Genomic DNA, 19,567 nt, shown 5'->3' with positions numbered 1-19,567 from the left:
AGACTACTGAACCATACTGCCTGCGTCTGCATCTCATCTCTGCCACTTACAACCTGGTAACAACATATGAGAACAAATTTGTAATCATAATGGAAGATTTTAACACACTTTTCCTGGTAGTTGATAGCACTAGCAGCCATAAACTCAAAAAATTTGAACAAGCTCAACCTAGCAGCTATGTTTAGAATACTCACTGCAGCAACCTAAACATACACTCCTGCTGTAAGTAAAGCACGCTTCAAAGAAACTGAAGTCCTAAAACCAGACTGTTTCCTAACCACAATGAAGACACGCTAGAAATCAATAATAGAAAGACAACTAGGAAATTCACAGATATGAAACACAGAAACTAGCTCCTGGATAGGAAGCGTCTTAGTTATCGAGAGGGAGAGGTGCTCAGGCTACCTCAGGCTGCGTGGGGTTTTACAGACACAGCAAAGCAAGGGTACGAGGGACCTGGGTCTGTACCTAGACAGCAAGTTCCTGGCAAACTGGAATGCTGTTCATTGCTATTTATGAAATAACAGACTAATACCCTAGCACCACTCCAGTAGCTGCTGTTTCAGCAACAAGAATCCACCGTTCCCATTGTGGGTCGCTCCTCCAGGCTCACATTCTCTCTATCTCTGACTGTCTCTGCTCTGCTCAAGTCCTTTCCACTGTCACCCACCTGATGATGACTGGTTTACTCATGGTTTCTACTGTCTCGTGGCTTTTGCCTATGATCTTCTCTTTCGTTTTCTGCCATTGATTACTAACCCTGTCTCTTCCTGTGTGTCTCATGTTTAAATTACTCAAGAGGAATGTCTGGATACTTTGTCAGTCATTCTTCTAATAGAAGATGCCCCAAATTGGTAGTTTGTGCAGCAGCCCACCTAAAACATGACTAGCCCTCCTTGTGTCTGTGCTGTAGACGCTGCCTTTGGGCTGAGAGCAACCTCTAATTCATCACTGCAGGGTCACATGATGCAAACATGGCGAGTATGAACAAGAACCATCTCTGGTCCTTGATTTCACAAGAAGATTTCCTGGGCAGGCACTCAATTTCTGGGACTTCTGAGCAAGGGAAAATGATGATAGCTAAAGATGAGACGACATATCCAATGTACACTTCGAGGTAGTTTTGTTTACACGTGCTGCTTTAAGGCAAAGATTTCTATGCAGTAGATGTCAGGCTCCCAAACAAATTGCTACAGCAGGCTGTGAGACCTCCCCTTGGGGTAGTGTCTCGATAAAGCACTTCCTGTGGCGTCCTGTCATCAGCTAGTATGTTTTTTCTGTTTATATGCAGAAAATGAAGTAACAGACATATTTGTTATTTTAATAAATCATTTTATATGCAAAAGGGGAAAGGAAATTCTTCCAGATAAGCCAACTGAAGGGTAAAAAACAACAAATCAAAACTTGTGGAATGTAGCTAAAGCAGTACTTAGAGGGGAACTTACAGACTTATAAATGTGTATAACAGAAGAAACGCTACAATTAAGTAGCGAAGCATCTACTTACAGAAGTTAAAAAAGACAGCAAAAAAAACCCTACGGAAAATAAGGGAAAATACCGAAGTGAAAAGCAAAACTACAGAAAACAAAAAACAAAAAACAAAACACACGAGAGAGAACTAACAACACCAAAAGTTGGTTCTTTGAAAAAACTAATAAAATGACAGACTTCTGGTGAGACTAATGAAGAAAAAAAGAGTGAAGGTTCAAACAGCTAATATCAGGAATGACACAGAGGAAAACACTACAGACACGGCAGACATAACAAAGATAACTGAAGGAGACTACGAATTATTTGATGCCAATAAGTTAATAAACTCAGACAGAACAAACTCCTAGAAAAACGTAATTTATCAGAACTGACTGCAAAATAAATAAAATGTAGTATTCCCACTTATATTGTGTCGCCTGAATCTACTCACAAGGAAACATAATACAAACCCATATTGAAGAGTGGTCTATAAAACTACTGGCCAATAGTATTCAAAAAAGTCAAAGGCGTGAAAGAAAGGAAAATGTAAGGAATTCTTCCGGATTCAATGAGTCTACAGAATTTAAAGGGACACGACACCTGAATGCAATGTGCTCTGCAATTCATGACAACTGAATTTGACCTTGGAAAAGGGGAAAAGGTCGTCACACAGGACATTATTAAAGCAACTGATAAAGTTTAAACATGGATTGTACATTAGATATCAGTACTATATGAATACTACATTTTGTAAAGTTGATCACTGTACTGTGGTAAAGTAAGAGACTATCCTTGTACTTAGTCAACATCTCTTAAGTATTTAGGGATAAAAGAGCATGATGTCTATAACCATCAAATGGTCCAGAAAAAAAATGTATGTATGTGTATATTTATATACGCACCTATCTACAAAAAGAAGGACTGATAAAGCAAATATGCCAAAATGGTAACTTATGATTCTGATGAAGAGTATATGAGAGTATTCTCTACTATTTTGTAACTCTTCTGTAAGTTCTCTACTATACTTCATAAGATTTATGATTTTCCCTTCCACATTTATCGTCAATTCACCTGAAATTGAATTTTATATAATATTTTTTCCACATCGATACCCAATTGTCCCAACACCATTTATTGAAAATCTTACCTGTTCCTTGCATATATGCATATGTTATGTCCAAATATGGATACGTCTGTGTCTAGACTTTCTCTTCTCTTCTGTCTACACTAAAATTAAGACCTCTAATTCACCAAAAGACAGCACAAAGATAATGAAAAAACAAACCATGAAATGAGAGATTTATTTATAAAACATCTAACAAAGGACTAGTATTTAGAATACACAGAAAACTATTACAAATCAAGAAGAAAAGAAAGAGAATCCTATAGAAAAATGGGCAAGCAATTTGTACAGGGTACTGCACAGACAGAAAAGCTATACAGCCAACAATCATATAAAACAGTGCTCAACTGCACCAGACAACCGAGAAATGCAAATTAAAACCACGAGATACCATTTTACATCCATCAGATTGGCAAAACTTAAAAAGCCTGCCAACATCAAGGGTTGAGGAGCGTGTGGAATGACAAGAACACTCATGCAGTGCTGGTGGGAGTGAGAACTGGCACCACTTTGGAAAATACTGTGGCATTAGGTAGTAAAACCGAAGTTTTGCATATCCTATGACACAGCAATTTACTTCGCCCGTGAATATTTCAGAGAAACCGGTATGCTGGGAAATACGTACAAGAATGTTCACAGCAGCTTGGTCTGTAGTAGCCACAATTTAGAAGTAATGCAAATGTTCACAAACAGTAGAATGAATAAACAAATTGTGAGTATGATCAAATGAAATACATCACAGAATGAAAATGAACAACTGATAGCTACTGACAAAACATGGATTAATCTCACAAACAAAATCTTGAGAGAGTGACCTCAGCATCATGGAAGACTCAGCTTTCCTGGTACTCACTCCCCTCCACCATACAACAAAAAAGACAGTCATACTCCAACAGAGGACATCCAAACACAACACAAAAACGTCTGAGAGACCCATGCAGCCATACGATGGAGGGCGGAGAGGCTGGAGGCCCCCTCACAGGAGGTGGAACAGGGTAAGAGAAAACTTCACTCCCTCCTCAAAAGACTGGGATCTGGGACCACAGGTGGCCTCTGAAATGGAAGGAACGTGGGAGGGCACGTTTGTTTGGGGGAACATCAAAGATCCCCGAGGGCCCTTACAGCCTCGGGGAAAGCCCCTACCAACCAAGGTGAAAGCTAACATGGGGGTGACTTCATCAAGCCAACACCCCAGGAGAGCAGACAGTGAGAACAGAGTGAGAAAACTCCTAGAGCACGCAGAAGAAAGCACCCCTACCCCCACCTGCCCAGCACTGGCTCCAGCGCCTGGGATCCCAGTGGAACACAGCGGGCTCAGAATATGCGGCTCTTGACCCCCACCCAGTGGCAATAGATGCTAACTGCAACCAAATAATACCAGGATGTGCAAAAACAGGGCTATGCCCTCTAGCAATATCAAACACTATATTAGATCTCCAGACCAGAGAGAAAATGACACATATTGAGAAATCAGTCCTGAGGATACAGAAAGATGTAATCTAAATGACAGAGAATTCAATACAACTATCATCAAAAAACTCAACGATGTAAAAGAGAATGAGAGAATTCAATGAGTTCAGGAGCTACTTCACAAAAGAGATTGAAACTATAAAGAATCAATCAGAAATACTGGAGATGAAAGACACAATGGAAGAGATAAGACACAATATGGATTCCCTGAACACTCAAGTGGACACCACAGAGGAGCGTATGAGCATAATCAAAGATAGAGATGTTAAAATGCTCCAGATAGAGGAGGAGAGAGAATTAAGACTAAAAAGAAATGAGGAAAGTCTCTGAGAAATATCAGACTCAATTAGGAAATGCAACATAAGAATTATAGGTATTCAAGAGGGAGAAGAGAAGGAGAATGGAGCAGAAAGACTGTTCAAAGGAATAATAGCAGAGAACTTCCCAAACCTGGGGAAGGTGATGGAAATCCATGTGGAAGAAGCTATCAGACCTCCTAAATACGTCAATATAAAAAGACCTACTGCAAGGCTTATAGTAGTGAAACTGGCAAAAGTGAATGACAAAGAAAAAATACCAAGGGCAGCAAGGCAGAAGAAAATAACCTACAAAGGAACCCTTACCAGGCTTTCAGCGGATTTCTCTGCAGAAAACTTACAGGCTAGGAGAGACTGGAATGACATATTCAAATCTTTGTAGGACAATACCTTTCAGGCAAGAATACTCTATCCAGCAAAAATATCCTTCAGGTATGATGGAGAAACAAAAACTTTCTCAGACAAACAAAAGTTAAGGGAGTGTGTAGCCAAGAGACCTCCCCTACAAGAAATCATCAAGAAGGCCCTCATATCTGGAAAAAAAAAGGAGAAAGGGGTTACAAAGCACAGAGTAAGGAGATAAATAGGTAGACAGAATCAGAAAATTGTAGTTATACATCTGAACAAGTTAGCAAATACTCAAGAATATCATTAAAGATAAAGGGAAGGAAAACACCAAAAACAACAATAATCTTGTCATTTTAATCACAAACTCACAACACAAGATAGAATAAGATGTGAGAAAAACAATTTAGGAAGGGAAGAATGAGGGGGCTGAATTGGGTTAGTCTAAAGAAATAAGAGGCCATCAGAAAATGGACTATGTTATCTATGAGATTTCGAATACAAAACTCATGGTAACCACTAAACATAAAAGCAGAACAGAGAATAATAAATAATATTATATATATTACTATAAATATAACAAGTAATAAATAAGGAGAAAACAAAGAAACACAACATAAAAAACTATGTAACTCAATTGGTAGACCAAAATACACATGACGAGAAACAAAGAAAATGCAGGAGAACTGGAAAACAAGTGATAAAATGGCAGCATTAAGCCCTCATATATCAATAATTACCCTAAACATAAATGGACTGAATTCTTCAATCAAAAAACACACAGTGGGGGCTGGCCCCGTGGCTGAGTGGTTAAGTTCACGCGCTCCGCTGCAGGTGGCGCAGTGTTTTGCTGGTTCGAGTCCTGGGCGCGGACATGGCACTGCTCATCAAACCATGCTGAGGCAGCGTCCCACATGCCACAACTAGAAGGACCCACAACGAAGAATATACAACTATGTACTGGGGGGCTTTGGGGAGAAAAAGGAAAAAAATAAAATCTTTAAAAAAAAACCAAAACACACAGTGGATGGATGGATTAAAGAATAAGATGAAACAATACACTGCCTCCAGGAAACACATCTCAGCTCCAATGACAAACACAATCTCAGAGTGAAGGGGTGGAGGATGATACTTCAAGCTAATGGCAAACAAAAGAAAGCAGGCAGTGTAATACTTGTATCAGACAAAGTAGACTTCAGATGAGACAGGTACAGAGAGACAAAGAGGTGCAGTACACAATGATTAAAGGGACATTACATCAAGAAGAAATAACACTTGTAAATCTCTATGCACCCAACATGGAGCACCAAAGTACACAAAGCAACTATCAACAAACCTAAAAGAAGACATTAATAATGACACAGTAATAGTAGGGGACCTCAACACTCCACTCACATCAATGGATAGATGATCCAGACAGAAAATCAACAAGGAAACAGTGGAATTAAATGAAAAGCTAAACCAGTTGGACTTTAATAGACATATATAGAACACTCCATCCAAAAAAAGCAGAATACAGATTCTTCTCAAGTGCACATGGAATATTCTCAAGGATAGACCATAATTTGGGAGACAAGGCAAGCCTCAATAAATTTAAGAAGGCTGAAACAATAACAAGCATCTTTTCTGATCACAATGCTATGAAGCTAGAATTAATTACAAGAAAAAAGCTGAGAAAGGGACAAAGATGTAGAGACTAAACCACATGCTATTGAACAATCAAGGGATCATTGAAGAAATTAAAGCATAAATAAAAAAATATCTGGATACAAATGAAAATGAAAATGTACAATACCAACTCATATGGGATGCAGCAAAAGCTGTATTAAAAGGGAAATTCATCACAATACAGGCTCACCTTAACAAACAAGAAAAATCCCAAATCAGCAATCTCAAACTACACCTAACTGAATTAGAAAAAGAAGAATAAACTAAGCCCAAAGTCAGCAGAAGGAGAGAAATAATAAAAATCAGAGCAGAAATAAATACTATTGAAGCAAAAAAGGCAGCAGAAAGGATGAATGAAACAAAGAGCTGGTTCTTTGCACAGATAAACAAAACTGACAAACCCCTAGTAGACTCACAACGAAAAAGTGACAGCTCAGATAAATAAAATTAGAAATTAAAGAGGAGAAATAACAACAGATACCACAGAAATACAACGGATTATCAGAGAATAATACGAAAAGCTCTATGCTAACAAAATGGACAATCTAGAGGAAATTACACCCTCCCAAAGCTGAATCAAGAAGAAATAGAGAATCTGAATAGACCACTCACAAGGAAAGAGATTGAAACAGTAAGCAAAAGCATCCCAAAAGGAGAAGTCCAGGACCAGACGGCTTCCCTGGGGAATTCTACCAGACTTTCAGGGAGGATTTAATCCCTCCCCTTCTCAAGCTATTCCAAAAAATTAGGGAAGATGGAACGCTTCCTAACACATTCTGTGAGGCCAACATCACCCTGATACCAAAGCCTGACAAGGACAACACAAAAAAGGAAAACTACAGGCCAATATCATTGATGAACATGGATGCAAAAATCCTCAACAAAATATTGGCAAAGTGAATACAGCAATACATCAAAAAGATCACACATCATGATCAAGTGGGGTTCATACGAGGGACACAGGGATGGTTCAACATCTGCACATCAATCAATGTGACAGACCACAGCAACAAAATCTTGGGTGAAAGAAGCAAGTGACAAAGAATACACACCGTATGACTTGTTTACATAGAATTCAGTAACAGAGGCTGATGACATAACAGGCTGAAACAACCTCTCTCATTTAGCGTGCACCCGTAGGTGCTACAACTCAGAAAAGTAAGGAACTCATCACAAAAGACAGATGATGACAACTTCTAAATGTCAGGGGGGGAAGAGAAATGGCAAAAACATGGAAGACTTCTGTGGTGTTGACGATATTCTAGTTCTTGATATGGGTAATAGTTACGTGTATGTGCTTTAATTATTTGTTAAAACTTGCATGTTTTATGCATTTTCCTGATTTTGATCATATGTTGTGTTTTATAATTAAGAAAAGAAAAAGGAAAAAAGAAAATAAACATGATGTTTCTGAGGAACTACTAGTAGGTCAGGAAAATTAGTGCACACAAAGCATAAGGAGCTAGGATGGAAAGGCAGTCAGACGTTTAATATCTCAAAACCTCTCGCCACACTGCACAACAAAGCTGTACAGTAATTTCTGCAGCATGTGCACACCAGGCCTAGAGCAAACATGCACGTCTAGACCACGACCTTCCACGCTTGTGAGACGAGTCCCAAAGGAGGGGAGGGAAGGAGGGAGGAAGGAGGGCAGGGAGGGAAAGCTGGAGAGAGAGGTTCTGTAACAGGGCAGCTCTCTGGTTCCTAGTTCCTGTTCCTAATGACACCTGGCTGTAATTCCTGTTCTTGGGTTCCAGGGGCTATTCTGTATCACAGATTTTCCTATTCTATTACACTTGGGTGGTTTTTCTAACTAGCAGGACTTGTAACTGAGATAGGTCACGTGCTCAACTGTACTGTTTTGTTATTAACTTTAGAAATCAAACAATAACACAACAATAAATGTCTCTTTTCTGATCTATCAATGTCTTAGGTAAAAATCAGACTTCTTACTTGTAAGCAGTTTCTAAAGATAAATGATAATACTCATTAAAATGCTCTAACATCACTTTTCTTTAACTTACCCTCAAAGTATGGTGCTCTTGTGCTAATAATAGTCTTAGTTCTTCATGTAGTGTTATAACTTCCAGAAACTGCCCCCATAAAGCCATTAGAAGTGAGCAAAGTTGTGCAAGATTCATATTTATAAGTTCTGCCAGTTCATCAGGATTTTCTATTTTCTGAAATGACAAGAAAAAAAACTTCACTGCTTCCTGAGACTCACCATAACATACCTAAATATATTATTAAGAACATTAATAAAAGCAAATTTTTAGTTTTAAAAAGAAACATGTGTGTGCATACAGAGAGACCAAGTGACCAAGGGTTTTTTTCTATTTGATAGTTATTGTAGCAATTTTCAACAACTTAACTGATATTTCAATATCTGAGGTATCTTGTTACTGAAATAATGTCAAATACAGTTAGAAATCAGGATTCTATAGAGCATGATCAACTTCAAACACTAAAATACTGGGAATTTTAAACACAATGTATAAATCATGATGAACGTTATAAGATTTTTGCAAGATAATGAAATTTTAAAAATAATATTTTTTCTCCAATTAGCTAAGTAAAGTACTTAAAAGATCTGTAACTCCTCAGAGAGGACTGAGGTAGAAAGCAGTGCTTCTCCCTCACGCCTGAGTTCCTAGTCTCCGTGGTATTTGTGGTCATCCTCTTACAGAGCTGTCTTTCTCCTTTTTAACAACTCAGTCGTCCACTGTTCCCTGAACATAATTTAAATGCAAGGGCCCACACACCAGAGATCAAAAGATCAACATGAGAAGATCACAGTCTAGCGAAGAGAGAAAAGCAAGTAAACAATTACATTATTATAATATAGTGTTCTATAATATACATACACACACACACACACACACATAGTTCTATAATATACTTCTATAGAGTGTTCTAATACTGGTAATAAATTATCCCATTTATTTAAATATTCACCTAAACTGATGATAAAAGTTAAGAGTACTAAATTGTACTATGAAATGCAGAATCTTCAAAAAGGCATTTGGTTTTCCTGAATTGATAAAATAAGGATTTCTGAACAAATACCAATAAAAGACCATAAATCAGAATGACTGCTCCTCTTATGGACAAGCATTTTATCACAAAGACTGGCTTTTCCTTAATTCACTGAGGCTGCAGTCAGTTTCCAGATAGATATCTTGCTGCGAAAATTTGCCTTTAATTACTACTAACACTACGAAATCTGCCTTGAATATATAGACAGATGCTGACTTCCCTGCCCTACCCCACAAAGGGTAGCAGTAGTCTGTTTAGGTTGAGGTTGGAAGCCATTCCCATGGTTTCAATGACCGTCTATGTACCAACGACTACTCAATCTTTGTCTCCAGATCACATCTCTCCTGAGCTCTAGACCCATTACCTACAGGATGATTGTACTTGGTGGTGAAAAGAAAGTTGCTCAAGTTCAACGTGTCCCAAATCGTACTAATCCCTTTCCAAAAAAAATCCCCAAACGTTGCTTATCACATATTATCAATTTTACTTTGTTGAAGTCTGCAATTCAGCAGGCTTTTCTTCCCCCACCCAAACCAAGCTTCCACTTATCTATTCCAACTCTGAGAAGACAAAACACAAAAATTCAGAAGAATTAGTATGAAGGGAAGGTATTGTGTCTTATCCACTTTTGTGACTTTGGTTACTAGTATGTAGTAGTTATGTGATAAATAAATGAATGAACGAACAAGGAATTACAGGCTTCAGATAAGGAAAAAGCTCCCAGAATTTATGGACAAAGAGAAAATGTTGACAAATTCCAGAATTCTGGAATGGAAGCTAACAAAGTCAAGATCTGATAAATACCGACTCTTCAATATATAATACATCTACACACGTTTTGCCCCAGGAAATGGTTTATAAATGTGTTAGATATAAGGGTAACAAGTTTTTCACGTCTCTTTTGAGAACTCTAAATAAGCTGAAACCTGCAATCCTGCTCCAAGGACGGTGCTAGCAGAGTTCAGGAAAAGCAGACCGGATAGGCACTGACGGCCAGTGAACAGCACCATGTCAATCGGGCAGCACACTCAGGTGTAACCTGCAAACAAGTCACAATCCTCCTCCTGGCCTCACCACGGGCTCAGTAAAGTACACAGCTTTTTTTCTTTCTCCTGAGACCAAGGCTGTCTAGATACCTCATAATTATTAATTTTATTTCTCAGGGATCATGGCACCAAGGTTCTGAGAGAGGAATTTAGTATTTTCATTATTGGGAAGGCATCTCTTCAAGCACAAATAAATAACTCCTCTGGTTTACATAAATCTTCATAGTAAGTCTCAAAATGTAAACAATAAAACTTTTTCTATGTTAAAAAGGAAATTAGAATTAAGTTTCACAAGATCTTTTATATGTATAAATGCGGGAATAATAAGATCTTACATTTGTGTAATATTTTCTCAAACAACATTATCTTGTCTTATATGGATATAAACTTTTTCATTGCATTCACTGATTTTATTTGATTATGAAATACTGCTTACTTTAATAGACTTGGAAAATAGGGGAAAGCAAAAACAGAAGAAAATAAAGTTCATTTTAGTGTACGGTCTTCAATTATCTTCAGTTATATACATAGAGAAAAAGCTAGAATCATATATACTTTTATGCCATTTTCACTGAATATCACAATATGAGCATTTTCTTACATCATCAAACACTTGTTTGAAAGCACCATTTTTAAGGTTGTATAGCTGTTTTAGACTATGAGTGTTCCATAATTTGTTTAACCATCCTCCTATCATTGGGCATTCGTTTAGGTTAACATTTCTACAGTATCATAAATTACAAGGCTTTGGATACATACTCCCAAATGCATCTCTGAGAAAGATGTATGAGGTACGAGAATTAGCACCTCACCGCATCTCAACAAGCATTACTCTGTTACTAAAACATCACAGCCAATCTGAGAGGTTACAATGCTATCAGAATAATTAAATTTTTGTTTCTTTGATGATTAGTGAAATTGAATACTTTTCATATATTATTAGCCTTTCCTGTAGTTGGGTATCTTAACTAATATGAAAAAATGGAGAGTTACAGGTTTTCCTATTAATTTATAAGAGCTCTTTAAACATTATTACATCATTTGTCTACTGTATCTGCTGTCAAAATTTACCCTAGGTGGTGGTTGTTAAATTTTATGATGTCTATTTACATACTAAAATTTAAAAGTGTAACTAAAAAGCCTTATTAGTAATATGTAAATACGTATGTATTATTTTTAAAAAATTGGTATAGATGGATATAGAGCAAAGAATTAAAATTTTCCTTTAAAATCCCATCCTTCGTGCTACTCTTTTCTGTATTATTGTTAACAGTCTGTAATATACATACATATCCTCTCAAATACATATATATTTTTTTGGTGAGGAAGATTGGCCCTGAGCTAACATCCATTGCCAATCTTCCTCTTTTTACTGAGGAAGATTCACCCTCAGCTAACATCTGTGCCAATCTTCCTCTATTTTGTATGTGGGCCGCTGCCACCACAGCATGGCCTAATGAGTAGTGCTAGGTCTGTGCAGATCCAAATCTGCAACCCCTGGGCTGTTGAAGCAGAGTGCATGAACTCAACCACTACCTCACCCGACTGGCTCCTCAAATGTTTTACATGTAATCCCATAAACATAACAAAAAACATACATAGCTTTTGGTTTTTTTAGTGTATACAAAATCATATTCATGCTTTTCTCTAATTTATTTTTTCAATTAATATATCTGGAAGAGCTTTTCAGATGAAAGCAGTACCTGGCACCATGGATCAATAAATATTTCCTGAATTAAATAATCCATGTCAATGCACGAAAATTTACCTAATTCTTTTAAATGGCTATATGGGAATTTATGACAATTAATGTTGCAACTCTTTATATTCATGTTCGTGCACATGTATTAGGAATTTTGTGGAATAGATTTCTAAATAAAAACTGTCCTGTATATTTAACAAATGTTTTAAAATAGACTGAATTGACCTCAAGAAATGGAGCAATTTCCACAATTAGCAACTGTGTACGCAGATACTAGTTTCCCTCCACCCTTACCAACAATGCAGATAAGCAGTCACTTCCACTGAAAATTTCATGGGCAAAAAAAACACTTTATTGTTTACATCTGCATTTCCCTGGTTGTCAGTAAGAGTTAGTGTCATTTCAGTATCTAACTTGTTCTGCTAACAACTGCCTAGCTGTCTGCTGCCTGAGTATACCCTTTTCTCACAAGTGTGTTTTGAAATTGATACACAGGAGCTCTCTATACCCTATGAGTATTAATCATTTCCAGTTTTAAATATTGCAAATATTTTCTTCCAGTCTATTGCTTGTTTTCAACTCTATTTATAATGTATTTGGTTTTAAAGAAGTTTCAAATAATCAATATCTTATTTTGTCCTTCACTGTTACTCTGAACAAGTTATTTCATACCCCAAGATCAGATTGTTTATATACACACGTATACGTAAATTTTTCTGGACATTTCACTCTTCAGTCCATTTAGAATTTGCTTTCATAGCATGGTATAAAGAACTAATTTTACCACACCATTTATAAAACCCACTGTGATATTTTATCATATATTCGCTTCCTTAAACATACTAGTGACTAGCCCAGGGCTATTGAGTTCCACTGACTTGTCTTTCTATTCTCTGAGAGAGGCCTTACTCTACTTCCATTATTGTAGTTTCGTATAAATTTCAGCATCCAGTTGGGCAAGTTCCTCTGCATTATTTTTCAAAAGTTTTTCTTAGTCATATTTATCTTTCAAGTGATCTCTTAAAAATAGGTTAAATTTTAAAATTTCCAATGGGGTTTTGATATGGACACATTAATATTAACTTGAGAAAAACTGCTATCTTTCAGTGACTATTCCTCTTTCTATCCAGGAGTATCATGTTTGTTTACTCAAATTTTCTTCAATATCTCAGTGAAACACTGTAGTTTTTTTGTTTCATATTAATCACACACATCTAAAGCTTATTTCTAAGTGTTTCATGTTCTTTTGGGAAACAACTATAATAACATTAGTGTTTTTTAAAGAAAACACTTATCTTATTTGAACTGTGGGAAAGCCTCCAGGATAGTATACAAAATTACCTGTGTATCTTGCATAGGTATAATTTTAAGAAGGTAAATATCTTTTCAAAGTTGTCTACTCTTCATTCAAATGTGCATACAGAAATCCATTCCACGGCCTGATGCATATTTTTGTTTGATTCATGTCTCTGATTTCTTCCATTAATGTAGCTAACCAAGAGTGAAATACATAGACAGTGACCTTAAAATAGGCTAAACATTTAGTTCCAAGGCAAAAAAAAAAAAAAAGAAAGGAAAAAGAATAATCTATTCAATTTAATTGGAAGAATGGAATGGTGGAAAAATGGTCTGAGATACAAAGTGATCTGTTGAAATAAGACAAATTTTCATTTCTAAACAATATCGTTTTACAAAAATATGTAAGTTTAAGTGGTCTTTAAAAATTTGTTCAGAAATTCTTTGAGTGAACTAACAGAAGAAAACGCGCTTTTGATCAATTGTCTTTGCTATTTCATTTATAAGCAGAATAATACAGATTTTAAAGATAAGTTAACTTTATGCTAAAGTCAAAAGTCTTTTGATGAGCTAAGTTGTGGTTCTATCATGATCAACCATTTTATCTTTGCATTTTAGGAAGGGTAAAGAATTATTAAGTTTTCTTAGACAAAACATTTAGAATAGAAAACAGAATCCACTCAAATAACTTGATAATGTGAATTTAAAAAATCCAAATACCTTAACCTCTTCACATAGTTCGGTAAGTCGAGCTTCTACATCCATTTCCTCTGAAAGGAGTAAAGAGTAATTAGAGGAAATACTTCAATGGTAGATCTGAAAACTATTTTTGAAATTATATAAATAAATTAAATTACCGTTTAAAAACCAGAAGGTGGAGAAGTATCTGGACTATATTCAATTATTTGCATTTCCATGTAAAATATTTTCATAAACACACTGATCACGTAGGTAAACTGATAATTAGATTCTGTGTTCTGATTATCAAATGGAGTGTTCCAGTTCTCCTAAGGGGCCAGCACCGTCAAGGCAGTGCTGCCTGCAGACCTGAAGTGCCCTGCCCTGCTGCCTCACAGAAAGACACAAGGGACAAGATGCACTGCTCCCCACACTGCGGGCTCCAGCACAGCCTGCTCGGCATTTGGGCGACACGGGCGCGTGCCTTGCTTTTCACAAAAGCTATGCCCAAAAAGTTCAATTCAAATTAATTTTTATAACCAAAACAAAACACACCTGGAGTACACACTATTTAATGAAAATGAATGACAAAATTCTTTTCAACAAAAAGTAAATTTCTAATTTAGTTTAATAAAATTCAGTTTTCTATAAGATAGTCCAAACTGAGGTAAATTTTTCCCATACAATCCTAATTTATTTAATGTATGCTATAATCATCTACAAAGGGGGTGTACAGATTAATTTACAATTAAAATGGTAATATTTACAAGGGAATACAGAAACTAACAGAGTAGAAAGATTTATTAGTTATTTTTTGCAGGGAAGAAATTTCACCAAGGCCTGAAATATCATGTTTAGATATACTTAATTTTAAGTCAAAATCAAACTGAGTTCTCCTAAAAGAACAATAACAGTATAGTTGTGACCACACAACATTCCACATCTTGTTGCTGAAAGAGAGTTCAACTGGTCATTCTCAAACAAAGGCAAGAATACAGCCTATGACATCCTCAAATTCACTCATCAGCTCACTATCTCATTACAGTAGACTGAATGTTTACTACTCAATAAAAAGAAGGACAAACATTTAAATCTGATAAAATAAGCAGTTACAATTACATGGTAAACACAACCAAGCTATGATGGCAACAACAAACACTCTATTGGTAACTAGGACAAACATACATTTTGTAATTCACAAAATATATAAATAAAATTGTATTGAGATATTAATATGTACCAAAAAATAGATCACAAATTTGGTCAACCCACTGAGAACTAACAAAATCTGCTAAGATTTCACAAATCATTTCACTGTCAGATAAATCAGTGACTTTTTTTTTGAAGAAGAAGAAGATTAGCCCTGAGCTAACAATCGTGTTCATCTTCCTCCACTTTATATGTGGGACGCCTACCACAGCATGGCTTGCCAAGTGGTGCCGTGTCCACACCAGGATCTGAACTGGCGAACCCCGGGCCGCTGAAGCGGAATGTGCACACTAAACCATGGCGCCACTGGGCCGGCCCTGTGACTTCTAACATTAGGTTTTCCAAAGCTAAAAAAAAAATTAGCAGTGGACTCTGTATTAAAATCATAATTTCCATATGCCAACGTGTTTCCACATGACTCATGATCTTTCCCTGTGATAGAAGAAAATCAGTAAAATTAGTCTTAGTAGGTTACATATCCTACCTATGAACTTACAAAAAAATGAAAAACTTTTTTAAAGTTTTGAGTTTTGATACATTTTCCTAATCTTTACATACAAGAGCCTAAATGCAAACCAGTACATATGCATCATGGCCAGTGAGAGCTACTTAATGCAAACAACATCTCTGATATCAAAATCATTTAGGATTTTTAACTGAATTTAAAATTCTAGTCTAATTAATTTTTCTTTTTAAAATGACATATGAATTCATTTACACAATTTTATAGAAATGTATGAATGTGATCATTATGTTTCATAATTCTTTTTTTTGACTTGGCTCCTCCTGCTAATCCAAGGTTATAGCCTAGAACATTTCCTTCCATATTTTTCAAATACACATAGTCATATATGAGTTTTGGAGTCACTGTTTTACAAAAATAGGACTGCATTTACAGGTTTCTGCAATTTGCTTTTTCTCTCAGCGGTACTCCATGGAGATCTGGTACACAGCTCTAATGCACTGCTTAAAATGGCCACATGGTACTCCTTGGTGTGGGTGCCTCATAATTTCTTCTACATTCCACTCTTTGCTGAGTGATGGGCATTTATCTCTGTTTTTAGTGGTCTGCCGCTAAGAAGGATGCTGCAATAAACATGCCTGTACACATATCTTTACATACTACTACTCACTTCTATGATGCAGGTTAACAAAAGTCGGGGTGCTGGGTCAAAGGGTAAAGATGGCTTAAATTTACTTTCTAAATCCATCCATCCATTCACCTATTCATTCATTCAGAGGATACTTACAGCTCATAAAATGCCAATGCACAATGCTAGGTGTTAAGGATAAAGGATCCCTCAATAAAAGTATCATTCAACCAACTCGATTATGCTTCAGTTTTGAACCAAGTCTTTCCCCACCCAACCCAAAACTGGTTCTTGTTTATATAGGTCTTATTATATAAGCAGCATTCTGTAAAATTATTTGGAATGCTCACATGTAAACTGATAGGCTGGCAACACAATAGTTTAAATGAGAAGTAAATTTTTATTGCTAAAAAGAACACTAAAACATGTTATAAATGACCACAATTTCATACTATGAATTCTTTAATTTTAGCTACTTTAATGAGAATGTAAAATTATATTCCAAAATAACGACCATAAATAAATCTTCAACCTTTCTTTTCTCCTTTCAGATAAGAAAATCAGTTTATCTCGTAACAGTTTTAGTGAAAATTGACCCAATTTAAATATTTCTGAGCTAGTTTTCATCTAAGAAATGTTGAGAAAGACTTTGGCTCCTTAATCTCCTTTTGTTCATACTTCTGAAAACTGAGAAACAAACACTGCGACTTTATTTTTTATTTCTACAGCCTTTCATAACTTTTAAAAAAATGTAATCGTGATGGTTTATTCAACACAAAGTAAAAACTTCCAATATACTCATGGAAAGATAGTCAATTAAGTACTATTGCTATTCAGGAACAAAAGTCTAAAATACATAGGTAAATATATCAATAAAATAATGAGATCAAAATACTTCCTTTAAAATATGTAACATAACTGAATAGCGGTGATTTGATATTACTTTGCTTTTTAAGTTTCAAGCAATAAAAAATAAGTGCAAATTGACTCAAAAAACAAAACCAGATAACTGAAGATGTTTCTCTTCTTTATTTCTGTAATGCATGAATTCAGCTTCAGAGTGTGTGTTTTTTTTCTGTTTTTTTTGTGAGGAAGATTGGCCCTGAGCTAACATCTGTGCCAGTCTTCCTCTATTTTGTATGTGGGACGCCACCACAGCATGGCTGGAAGAACAGTGCTAGGTCCACGCCTAGGATCCGAACCTGTGAACCTCGGGCTGCCAAAGCAGAGAGTGTGAACTTAACCACCATGCCACTGGCTGGCCCCCAGTTTTTTATTTAATGGAATTATAATTGACATACAATATCCTACTAGTTTCAGGTGAATATCATAGTGATTCAATATTTATATACATTATGAAATGTTCAGTTTTTAAACCACATTTCATTATCATTAGCCCTACCCAAAGATAAACTGACTTTGAACAAATTTAAGGCAATATCATCAAACCAATAAATTCTTGCAATAAACATGGCTTCCAAAAAGCGCTCTTTGTAGGAACTCTAAAAGGAATATGGAAAAAGCCAAAGAAATCTGTGCATTTACCATTTCCACTTTAACATTACAAGTTAAATAAGAAATTAAATAAAGCTTATTTACAAACCAAAATGATTCTGAAAGTAAGTTCTTAAATAAGGGTGGTAGAAACATGCTATATTAGTACATACATACTTATGAAATTTGACACTAAATTAAAACAAAATTTCACACTAATTAAAAGGAATTATTTACTTAACCTATTTGTAAACGTACCTAGACAGGTGTCTTTCTGGGCTCGTGGCTGTTTTCTTCTGAGAAGGCGCTCATAAAGGACCTGCGTGTTGGCCTTGGCTAGTTGTAAGGATTGCACACAGCACTAGTTACTATACTCCTTTCACAACAAAGTTTACTAGAATTTTCCAACTTGTTATTAATAGACTTAGTATTGATCTGACAGAGCAGTTAGATCAGAACACTAAAGCAGAATCTGTTAGTTAATTAGCTTACTAGAATTACAAATGATGTACATTCAAGTTTATATTACTTTGTTCTTTTTCTACTTAAATGTATGCGCCACTCAACATTTCATAACCCAATATTATTTTATGTTTTAATTTCTTAGACTCAGAATTTTCAAGTTGGCAGGGATCTCAGAGGTCAGTTAGGTCCACCCCCTGCTGTTACAAGTGTGGATTCTGGGGCCCGGAAGGGTTACATGACTTGCCAAGGCCTAGATTCCAAAACCGTGACTTCCACTCTCAGTAAGAGCTCCCTGCACAAAACTGCTATTTACATGTCATCAAAAAAATGTACATCATTCATCTAGGAGAAAAGAAAAAGGCAAAAGCAGAAAGGAATTCAAGGCATCATTTTAAAAGAGGGAATAGAGTTCAGATACATTTTTCAAAGCATGGTGGAGTTTAAGACTTTTAAATATATACTTATTTGAAAACTCAAGAAAAGTGCTAAATAACAGAAGGAAATATAATACATCCTCTAATCAAGAACTACTCTATATCCACCTATTAAACCTGTTGAATATATTGATGTTTAGTTGACAGTGTTTTATGGAAATATTATCTAGTGCCTACAATTTAATCTTATTAGAATAAAAATAATGTTAACAGTTCAGAATATGCCAATAGTATTATTTTAATTAATAGTATTTTTAGATATTCTCCTAGAAGATGCATTCAAGAATAAACTAAAACGCACAATAAATAGAAAATAAAATATAAATAGTAATAAAAAATTTAAGAATAACACAAAGTATTACCAATAAATATTTACTGAAGATAAGTCTTGATTTTAAAAATCGCTAGGCAATTGCTATAAGCTATGTGTCGATGCCTTCTTTTCAAGTAACAACAAAAACTGTATTGTGTTATTTCATTCATTCAACAAATATATTTTGAGTAAATACTATGTGTAAGGTACTAATAATTTTATTTTATTGCTATTATTTACTTATTTAAAACTAAAGTCTGGGTTTGCTTTAGATTTTTATTTTCTGATAAAATATTTTAAGCAAATAATTTGGAATATGGTTGACATTCATTTAGTAATTGCTTCTTGAAATTAAATATAAAGGCTCTTTTAATTATGATATTTTCTACATCAATAAGCCCAAAGTAATA

At 35.6% G+C, this 19,567-nt stretch overlaps 1 protein-coding gene across 28 annotated transcripts in view; it reads right to left on the bottom strand.

Annotated features, from left to right (window-relative positions):
- FAM135A (family with sequence similarity 135 member A) overlaps positions 1–19,567 on the bottom strand; it is a 112,525-nt gene that overhangs the window by 35,934 nt on the left and 57,024 nt on the right. For 19 of the 28 annotated variants that reach the window (XR_011529838.1, XR_011529839.1, XM_070584851.1 and 16 more), the window contains 3 exons: positions 18,204–18,281; positions 14,194–14,243; positions 8,418–8,573 (listed from right to left, as the gene is read on the bottom strand). Coding sequence is in view for 26 of the 28 variants with exons in the window: in XM_070584851.1 (XP_070440952.1) it covers positions 8,418–8,573; positions 14,194–14,243; positions 18,204–18,281 (284 nt within the window). In the remaining 2 variants the exon portion in view is untranslated. The remainder of the gene's footprint in view (positions 1–8,417; positions 8,574–14,193; positions 14,244–18,203; positions 18,282–19,567) is intronic. The other 9 variants (XM_070584862.1, XM_070584863.1, XM_070584853.1 and 6 more) reach the window with 1 other exon arrangement.

This window comes from Equus przewalskii, chromosome 19, assembly GCF_037783145.1.
Source record: "Equus przewalskii isolate Varuska chromosome 19, EquPr2, whole genome shotgun sequence".
Lineage (NCBI taxonomy): Eukaryota > Metazoa > Chordata > Mammalia > Perissodactyla > Equidae > Equus > Equus przewalskii.
This window is presented reverse-complemented; position numbering and strand designations above follow the sequence as displayed.